This window comes from Vanessa cardui, chromosome 8, assembly GCF_905220365.1.
Source record: "Vanessa cardui chromosome 8, ilVanCard2.1, whole genome shotgun sequence".
NCBI classification, from domain to species: domain Eukaryota; kingdom Metazoa; phylum Arthropoda; class Insecta; order Lepidoptera; family Nymphalidae; genus Vanessa; species Vanessa cardui.
The window spans coordinates 6,543,894-6,555,070 of NC_061130.1; the positions used below are offsets into that span (position 1 = coordinate 6,543,894).

General features: G+C 30.5%; 1 protein-coding gene across 1 annotated transcript in view; it reads left to right on the forward strand.

Annotated features, from left to right (window-relative positions):
• LOC124531666 (START domain-containing protein 10-like) overlaps window positions 1-9,934 on the forward strand; it is a 45,022-nt gene extending 35,088 nt beyond the window's left edge. The window contains exons 3-6 of the mRNA XM_047106147.1: window positions 3,552-3,684; window positions 5,965-6,081; window positions 6,509-6,659; window positions 7,500-9,934. Of these exons, the coding sequence (XP_046962103.1) occupies window positions 3,552-3,684; window positions 5,965-6,081; window positions 6,509-6,659; window positions 7,500-7,859 (761 nt within the window). The 3' untranslated portion in view covers window positions 7,860-9,934. The remainder of the gene's footprint in view (window positions 1-3,551; window positions 3,685-5,964; window positions 6,082-6,508; window positions 6,660-7,499) is intronic.
• Window positions 9,935-11,177: the final 1,243 nt, after the last annotated feature.

An 11,177-nucleotide genomic window follows, 5' to 3' on the forward strand; every position in this document is an offset into this window, starting at 1 on the left:
CCATGAAAAATTTGAAAACACGACACGTATCTTTTCCTTCGTATGGTCTTTTATTTTTTTTATGAATTTACATTATTTGAGTATTTGCATTTTTCAATCTTAATTATACATCACATTGAAAAAGATCAAATAACAAATTTTCTTAAAATCTTATACAAAATCATTAAATGATAAAATTTTATAGGTACTTCAAATACATGGAAATCCTTAAATAAGAAATAATAATTCCATACAAAAGAGTCTATATATTATTGTAATTCAAAGGTTAAAGTCAAAATCTTTTTTCAACACTAGCTAAAGTTTGTTTTTATTTATATCACCAGTTCTCGGCTTGTAAGGGGAATCGCTTTTTTCCTACCTCAAAGAATTAAGATTGCTGACACTGAAATATTTCTGAGAGTGTATTAGGTATGGTCTTTTTTGACTGATATATTATTATATACTATTAATACTAATAAATTCTTTGTTACGTGGAATAATGCAAACAATTTTTATAAACAGGGAACTGAAATAGAGCAACAATATATACTTGAGAGACCTCTACATTAATTGGAGTCTTGTAGATCTCATTATTTTGTATCAGACTTAATTAAATTACCTAGATATAAAATCAGAAGTTAAACCCGGGGGATATATATTAGGATACCAATTGGGAATGGCAACACCAATGTTACTAAAATAAAACTAGTGAATATATTTTATATTTTGAAGTAAAAAATAAAAAAAACACCTCAACAGTAACATTTTTTCGTTAGTAACTGACAGTGTAATAATAATTAAAATAATACCATTTAACGTATTCTCATATATAATTGATTTCAATGATTTTGTACAGTGAGAGTAAGAAAACCTTCGTCAGGTTTCAAATTAATTCCTTTATTAAGTCTTAAACTCTTAGTACCTTTTTAATCTAAACATCAAATCATTGCAATATGTCATTCTCAATGGGTAAAGCAGATTATCGCCCGCCAAGCACACGCAAATAGATCTTAAGGTGACGAACCTTTTCTTGCCCTGACTGTACATTTGTGTGTTTACTTTATGGTTAGGACACAGTTGGGGGTGATCGAAGTGACTTGATTTGAAGATATAAAAATTACCCGTAATATTGTGTTTTATACAATATTAAAATATGATTCAGGTTTTGTTATTATTTTCCTTATCTTTTTGCAACTTGAAATTTTATATTGAATATTGTGATAAAACAATATTTAGCATTTTAATATTTAGAAAAAGGATGTGAAAAATTTTGTTTTCGTCGTGGCTACGAGCTGGTAGAATTTCAGGAACCCCAGACGTCAACGAGTTTTAATTACTTTTTATATTAATATAACTTTGAATAGTAACGCGTAACGATTAAATAGCTAACTAGCGGGCCAGTCCCGGCTTCGCACGGGCGGGCATCTTCTATGTATATATTTTTCTTGTTGCTTTTTTCCTACATGTATAACAATTGACGTTCTATTTCAACTTATTTATACAAAAAACTTAATAAATCATAAACCTAAAACTTCCTTATGAATCCCTCTGTCTATTTGTTAAAACCGCATGAAAATCCGTTCAGTTTTGGAGTTTATCGCGAACATACAGACAGACAGACGCGGCCGGGAGACTTTGTTTTATAATATATAGTTTTAAAGAAATTCGGAGTACTCGTTGATTTTCACTTGTATTTTATTACGTATGCAACTTCAATAATAGAAAATAATTTCAATCAAAATCGGAATTTGATTCATATGAGGTAATTCGATCGAATCGATTTACACTTAACCACTCGAGTTAGTGATGAGGGTAACATCCCTAACCAAACATTATACATATCTACTAGAAGTTCAGCGCAAATTCAACCAACTTAACCTAACCTGTATTCGTCATTATTAAATTTTTAATTTATATAATTAAAATTCCACATTATCATCTGGTTTATGTAAAATGTTATTTATGTTCAATATAAGTTTTTTTTTTCTTCTAAACTCTGGATACCGAAATATAAGCACATACATATTTTGTTTAAAAAAATATTTTAATGCTGAATGCATTTCAAGAAAATAATATCTGGATTAATTAATTCAGCTATTTAGATATTAACTTTAAGCTACTTAATTGTAGATATACAAATTTTCTCCCCCCTCGAACGATTAGGAATGTGAATATTTGTAGCTACATTCGTATTTTAATTAATAATTAATTTAAATTATCTGCCTTACTAATAATAATTTACGAAATAAAAATCAAGCTGAGACGATAATTAATAGGTAAGTGTAATACGAACAAAATGACATAGGTATATGGACAAAATGACATAGTCACCTTATTTAAAAACTGACGAGTTTAAGATACATTTCCGGGACTGTATCATGTAAAGGGAATCATATTTATAATCCTTTGAGATTTTGAGCGCCATAGTCACAGTCGAGTTTATTTTACCGATTGGTTTTCTCCTATTTTCTAGTAAGTTATTTGTTGTTATTTGTAATTATTTCTATTAATATCGATGAACTATTCCAGTATTCTGTGATTTCGATTATCTTATTGCAATCATTATTTGTTACCTGGAAGAATTATGTCTTATTCGTTTTTGTTTACTTTTGGACGAAATGACTTAGGTAACATACACAATGGACAAAATGACATACCATGTCATACTGTCAACAACTTCGTTTTCATTCCAAAATTAAGCTTGACTTAGTAGAACACATAATTTTTTTAGAAACACGACTTTTTGTTTTAACGCGTACATTAATCCAAGAGCTTGCCTTTAAACTAGCCGAAAAAAATGCTTTCGATCATCCTTTCAACAAGGACAAGAAACGTGCAGGGCAAGAATGACTTAAAGACTCTATGAGAAGAAATAGAAAGTTGGATAAGATGTATTTCTTCTTTCCTGTGGGCTCAGGCGTCATGTGCTGATTTCCCAAAGAAGACCACAAACGATTTATTTGTTAAGTGTGTTCTTAAGAATTAGTATGTCATTTGTCCGTACTATATGGATAGCAGGGTTTGTGTGATTAGTTATATTTTTCTTAATGTACATTTTATTATAGTTCCTACTTAATTAAATGACTGTGTTACTGATTGTCGGTAAAATAAAGATGGCCAAAAACGATTGAGACTGATTCTAATACTATGAAATAAACAAATATGATTCAAAAACAAAACACCATGTCATTTTGTGCGTGCTTCCCCTATTTATATTTATTTACGTTTTATTATTGAATCTGTTTGTCTTCATAATGACAATTATTAACGCTAAGATCTACCATAAAATATGTCTTAAATGGAGTAAGGAGAAGAGGCTTCTGATGCAATGTTGTGTCTAAGAGCTCGAACACTCTTTCCATTAATGTCTCAATAATAAAGTGTTAAGCAGGTTACAGAAGCAAAATAATTACAAAATAAGAACAAGTAATTGATATATCTGTAAATCGTATACTATGAATATGCGACAAGTCCTTTGCTCAATCATTTAGAGCATTTTAGATTAATTATTTCTCTGTTTTTGACATCAAATTAAATTATTTAATGTTTAAATTCTTTTAAATTTGTTCTAGTGTCGTGTCCAGCGCCGCTCAAGAACAGAGATTTCGTACTGCAGCGCTCGTGGTTGGACACAGGCGACGAGAAGATGATCCTCAACCATTCTGTCTTCCACAAGGATTACCCGCCCAGGAAAGGGTTTGTCAGGTAAATTAAGAATATATTATCCTATCTAACAAACCCTATGATTAATTAAATAAAAAAAATATATATAACACCAATGACTAACCTATACTTTACAGATCTTTATTTATTTATAATTGAACACAATTACCATCACTACATAACTTTAATCAGTTACAAGAATATTTCAATACATAGAGGGTTATTTAGTATGTACATATGTAAGAACAGTAAATACCACGAACGACACAAACAGACTCGACCGACAGACAACCGATCATTAACCCGTTACTAACTACTGTTTGAGAAGAGGGTAGTTCTTGTAAGACCTATTAACTCTTTATAATTATTATAGATTGAAGTAGGATCCTGCTGGATTTAGAAGTTTGAATAGACGAAAATCATGAGTTACCTTCCGAATTATGCTGATAATAACTGGTCATGGTTGTTGTGGTGAATAACTGTGTAAGGGTGCAGCACTGGCGGAACGGGAATAAATTAAGCCGATTCTACTTGACAGAAAGGATAAATGCGTTGGCCTTCTCGACTCGCTCACAACCCGGGGATTAAAACGTCTGCCAGGATGGCCTCACGCTACCGTTCGCATTAACGAGGAGTGCGGAGAAGTGAAATCACTTTCACCTTCCGTGCAGCACGTTATGGGCCGCATATGCGTTATATCGAAACGATCCCACCCCGTGATGTCAATGGCCATCAGCTGGTAAACCCCATGACTCAGTTCCCTCCGAAGGGGCTAGGGCGAATGCCTTATTGAAGGCTACCGCTGCTTTAAAAAATCTACCCATAATCAGGTTGTTCTATTCAAAAGCTAGATAGCTATTTTTATTTATAGTAAGATATATTGAGTAGAAGAATCTTCGTTTATTTTACAGAGTACAAAATAATAATATACAATGGTAAAAACTTAACAGTGATGTAATTTAATATTAATAAAATATACGTTATTAGTATTAATGTTAAAAAATGTATTTAAAAGCAATGCAGTGTTTATTTAAACAAGATGAATATAAAATTCTCACATAAAGGCAGCGAAAAAGTATGTATTTGAAACTTGAATTACTTTTTTGCTGTGGGTTGAATGTTCACTTCTCATTAGCGTATTCGGACTCGCCACTCCACAGATAAGATACGGTATTATGGCGTGCGTCAATCCGTCACGGCCTTGATAATCTGTGCTAGGATATGATGAGGCTGAATGAGAAAAAAGTTATTTGCTGTTTTATTATCTGTGTAATTTATATAATCTTATAGTATACCTTATTATTCAACAAAAATCCCAGATTAACGAAAATGGTTGCTTTAACTTCATAATATATCTAACGTAAAATTAAAAACAAAAAACAATAAACATGTAAATTAATCATTTGAAACAGTTGCAAAGTCACTAAAGTTAATTAATAAAATACATATTGAGAATTAAAATTTCCGGTTTTAGTAATTATCTAGATTTTCTTGTTGGAATATATTTAATATTAAAAGGAATTAGTTACATAAGCGGATATCAAGTCATTTTGTTTAGTAGGATTTTTGTACCAGTTTTCGCTCACTGTACATTTATTTCCAGTTTTTCGAAGCACAAAGCATACAATCATATATTTAAAATGTAGGTACAGGTAATACATCGCTTGGCTATATTTGGATTGTACTACTGTAGTTTCTACAAAGTAAGCGCCTGTTAATTAATAACACGCTGTTGGTCTAAGCCACCATACGGATTTGGTTCCTTCAGATGTTTTCCTTCACTACCGAGCAGGAGATAAATAATAAAAAATATTTAAGCCCAAGAAAATTCAGTAGTGCTTGCTCGGGCTTGGCACATAGAATACCTATAACTATGAAGCATAAACAGATTAACAGGCGTTAATAATATAAAAACGTTTTTAAGACTCAGATTTAAAACAAAAATTAGATAACTGAATAAAATTTATAAACACAGAGAATATCTTAGTATTCTCTTTGTTTACTACTATATACCATAACGATAATAGTTATGTTGAGTAAACATTAAACCGATAGTTTTGGTTGTTAATGTTATTGAGAACAATACATACTTAATAATAAGCCGCAAAATAATGTTACCAATCTTTAAACAGATCCTGAAAATTAAAAAAAAAAAAACAAATATTTATACTTGTACATACCCGTAAAAAGACAAATAAATCTATAATTAAACTTATGTACGGAACGGTAGAAGCACTTTTTCACTTTGAAATAAATCTTATTGAACTCGAATTAATACTTTGAAATTTCACCATAGATTTTAATAGCGACGTTATATTCCAGAGCCCTTTCCTTGTTGACGGGTTTCGTGGTTCGAAGACGAGAAAGGCCAGGCAGTTGGCTCGGCTACGTGTCTCGGTCGGATCCTCGAGGCGCGTTGCCTGCCTGGTTGGTAAATAGGTAAGCGATTAGCTGCATACAGCATTACACTGGCTCTGTTGCTTATAAATGATTTGAATTAATTATTATTTTAATTGAGGTATTTTAATGCTAACTTTGTATTTTGTACATTAAGCAAATCCTTACGTAGTTCGATATTCCATGTTATACAATTAATCACGATTGATTATTTTCTAATTTGGCTCTTATTATATTTAAAATAATAATATGTTTTCATTTATTAATATGACGTCATATAGTCATGTTTGCTTCGTACATAGAATGTTTGAATTATATAATAAATTCAGCGGTTTCGTTATCTGCTTTTTATTGATAAGGGTCTTTAATACAAATCTTGCACATTACAGCTTAATAGTACTTATAAGGTACAGCTGCATTATGCTGTGTCAAGACTCAATTTTATAATTTAGATGACACTCAATTACAGGGTAACTGCCCAGCTAGCTCCCCGCTTGGTGAATCAGCTTCACGCCGCCGCTCGTCGTTACCCTGGGTGGAAGGCACTCACAGATACGCCGTATTACAAACCTTGGAGACACCCTGAACAGGTCCCACCATATCGGATTAATTTAGAAGATGTAAGTTACGTAGGATCTCATTTTTAGGAAGCTATATGAACAATACAGGCAGATGGTAATAGTTTATCTTTCGTCCTTTATAAACATTGTCACTGCAAGAAGTAGGTACCAAACAATCGTTACATCGTAAATATATGGGGAACAAGACATGGGACTGATTTCTTAAATCCCTTATGTATGGAAATAAATCACATACACTGTACATTTACATGTCTACCTACAGAAACGAAAATAAATACATAATTAAAATTAATTAAACGTGTATTCTTAGGCAAATAGATCTTTATCAATATCAATAGAACATGTCATGCATTTGTGAGTTTTACGACAGCAACCAAATTAACTATGACATTACATGACATTACATGATAATTAACAACCAGTCATTTATGTTATTATATATGAGGTGATAAGCTTAAGCTTCTTTTAAAATAAGTACTTTGAAATATTTTTTCTCAAAATCTTATTATACGTACTACTAAATATTACTACTATTTTAAGTATCCAATTGGTTCGATTGTGATTGATTTATAATAAATGTGAGGGATTATAGAAGAAACAGCCTAGAGAGAAAACTTTACGGAGAGATGTTCATCAATCGCTCGAGAGTATAAATTACTTTTAAAGAAAGTTTAATATAGGCTTAAGAATTGTCGATGCTACTTTTAATCGATATTATAAAAATGAGAGAACCATTTAGGAGCTTGTTGAAATTGATCGTGAATATAGTTTATATTGACGATTACATCTTTATTAAATGTGATTTGTTATTTATATATGTCACATAAAATATAATAAAAATAATTAGATACTGCGTTACAACAAATTCATTTTTTTCAGTGCATTGACCCCGATGCTCCGCCACCACCATCTGAACCGAAGCCAAATACTTCAAAGACTAAACTAGAGGTACCACAAGTAAAGGAGGTGGAAAGCCACAGTATTGAAGACTTAGGAGACATATCATCAGAGTTTAGTGTCGAAGTAGAGGAATTCTCAGAACTCTCGCTTGACCCGACAAAGAAGAAAGGCAAGTTCTACAAATTGGTCAAATCCATGAAAAATAGAAGAAAAAGTGTCCAAGTTGCCAAAAGTGCTGATAGTCTCGTTGACGGTAAAAGTACCGAAGAGAAACATGAAAAGAGGAAATCGTTTAAATTTCATCGTCGATTTAGTCTCAGTAGAGGTCGAGAGGATTAGTTTATATTTCATTAATTAGAGAAATAAATTATAAACGGTTTATTCAGACAAACAAGGTCGACTTAGAGTCGGACAATTTTACGTCGCTATCCGAGAATTTTTGTAAACGCTAGAAATTATTCGGTTATTTGACACGTGAAAGAAACAAATTTTATTTATTACCTTGATCTTAGAGCACCGTGTTGATGATTTAATTCTCAACAATACAAAATACACATAGTACCTATGTGTCTTATTATGGATAATTCAGGCATATCACTAATAATACGATTACAAAGGTCAGCTAATTTCTTGTACTCGACTGAGTTGATTTCTACTAACCATTGAAATGACTAAAAATACATTTAATACATTTGATTAATGACTTTGCCATGGTTTACATTGTTTAGAATATGTTAAAGTTGAGATAATTACTTGTCTAAAAGTTACAGAGATGTGAAAGAGGCAATTGAGAATTACTTAATACCTTCTAGAATTTCAAAAATGATAGATTAAGATGTTGAAGTAGCTTGATTAAATATGTTTTACAATATTTAATAGTATTATCCGTTGAAAAACTTAAGGAAATATAAATGTAGGTATTTGCGTTATTTGAGTGTTAATAGTATATGTAGAGCATGATTGTTATTTCTCTTTACTATTCCATTTCTAGCAATATATCAAAAACATACGGATTTATTTATTTTCCTTCTTTTGTCTTGTTTTGTTGTGAAAATTTTATGTTATATATTTTTTTGTCTTCTAAGGCAAATAATGCAATTTTAACAATACGTATGAGTGAGATTTTATATAGTTCTAAATGTTCTCTGTTAATGATAGTTATATTTATCTTCTAATAATATACACGTGCTGTCTAAATTCTTTGCATCTTTAATAAATCACTTATCAACCTTCTGGTATAAAATAATATTATTAATAGTCAAGTCCGCTAGCGTCTCCTTTACAGATATAGTATTATTGGAAATATATTTTAATGTATTTCAAAGCTTATTTCATTAACAATTAATATTAATTATTATTGAATAACGTAGTAATAAGATTTGTGAAATTACGAGTATAAGGCATACTCCTAATCCTTACGTAGTACGATAATGTATGTTCGTTATGCAGGCATTGAATATGAAGTTGTGAATGTCGTAAGCCTTAAGAATTTATAAAAATGTAAGTATGTGTACTATTATTATACATATACAGAGTATTACACAAACATAAAACATGGAATGTAATATATTATTGAAATAATATATCGATTGTTAAATGTCACTTGGAAGATTTAAATATGCTTATGTCAAAATTTGGTAATTAGTATCTAAATATAGCAAAGAAACCAAACAATAATAAATCTGATAGATATTACAAATATTATTACGATTTCGAGTCTTAATAAACCGAAATATTTATTATTTCAAAGAAATTGTATTTGATAGAAGATGTTATAGTAAATCTATTAATTAAATTATTTAATTTTGTATTTGTTTCCTGACATTCTGTTATTGCGAATTTAATAGTCGAAGATGCGAATTTATCGAGCAGAATAACAAATGTGCTAATTATAATAACATGTTTTGACGATTGACTGAATAATTTAGTGCATTTCACCGAAATTTGCACCAAATTAAGGCTTGTAAAATTTATTTTGAATTCTGGTATAATTATGAGATATTGACAATAATAATAATATATAACAAAAAAAAATAATAATCAGGTAATTTTAATAAAAATACTTAACAGACTAAAAACAAAAAACATACTAAAAAGTTAATACGTCGAAATATCCAACAAATGTACTTACAATAGAAATAATACGTTTTTTACAAAGTCTAAATAATTCTATGGTACGTGAAAAGTAACAATACATTCTATCAGTGGATTTTTTGCTCATCTGTTTCCGTAATTTATCGTTCAAGGTGAGCTCTTACTCGATAAGTGATTCGAGAATTAAAAAAAAAAGTATTAATCCTGAAATCTTTTTGCATTTAAAGATCGATAATGTAAAGGCTTACCTAAAATTAACTTTTTGTGTTACTTCTTTTAAGAATATAATAATAGTTTTTATTGTTGCCGATTATGATCATTGGCCCGAGTTTGAATGTAAACTTATGTTACAAATTATTATGTTTTTAACTGTCGTAATCTCATCGTGATTATAGGACGATAGCTCTAATAAAAGATCTGTTAATCTCATTTAAAAGAGCTCCTGCCGTAGATGTGCATAAAAATAAAGATGACTCTCAAATGCAATTTATTAAATGGTTATGATTTAATAAGGATTTAATTTTAGAGAGTGAATAAATGTTACTGGCCATGTAGAGAGCGGCGCTATGGCTGTCTAAAAAAAACAAATGTAAATCGTGCGAACAGACGTCGACAGTTTACACTGACATCAAATCAAAACAAAACCTGTCTTAGATTTCGAAGTTTGTAAAAATCTGCTGAATAATATGAAGTTACGTGTGCGACTCACCAGTACACAGCTTAAAAAAAATCTTATTTAAATATGATATTAATGTCATATTTAAGAAAATTTAAGCTCTATCGTTCTCTAAATTCAAATGACACGACAAAGATATAACTTGTGTTTTAATAAATGATGGTGTTATTGTATGATAAATGTAATAATGCTTAGATATTCAAAGTAGATATCTTCATTTTATATCAAAATATTATTTAAGGATTAGAATAAGAGTTTAATTGCGTAATATAAAGCTGTTAATCTTCTTCATATATTTGCAGACTGGAGACAGTAAATCCGTGTTATAGTTGTAAAGTGCAATTTTATCGTCGTTCATAAATGTCATATATATTTTATCTCTTTTAAAAATAAACATCTATTGGTACGTCTGAGGTTAGGTTGTTTCTAGACGACAACGGGCAGGATACCTTCCTGTACCATCTTAGCCCCCTCCACCGCTGCTCTCTTAACGCTCTCTTACTTTCTGCGCGTATCGCGTAAAATATAACTAGCACCCCGGCTTCGCAGGGGGAAATGCATGTATTATATACAAAAATAGGTAGCCTCGAATCACTCTATCTATTAAAAAAACCGCATCAAAATGCGTTCCGTAATTTTAAAGATCTAAGCATACATAGGGACAGCGTCAAGCGACTGTGTTTTATACAATGTAATGATGATACTCCTTTTGTTTTTGAAAATAAAATATGTGAAATATATTTATTTTATAAATCATTGAATTATAGTTGTTTTTGTAATTTATTGTTTCATATCTGTCTGGCGTCTCGTTTCAACAATCTTTTACATAGACATGGATTACCTGTCCCCAGTCGCCTCTAGTATCGTATATCATTTCTCCTTAAGCT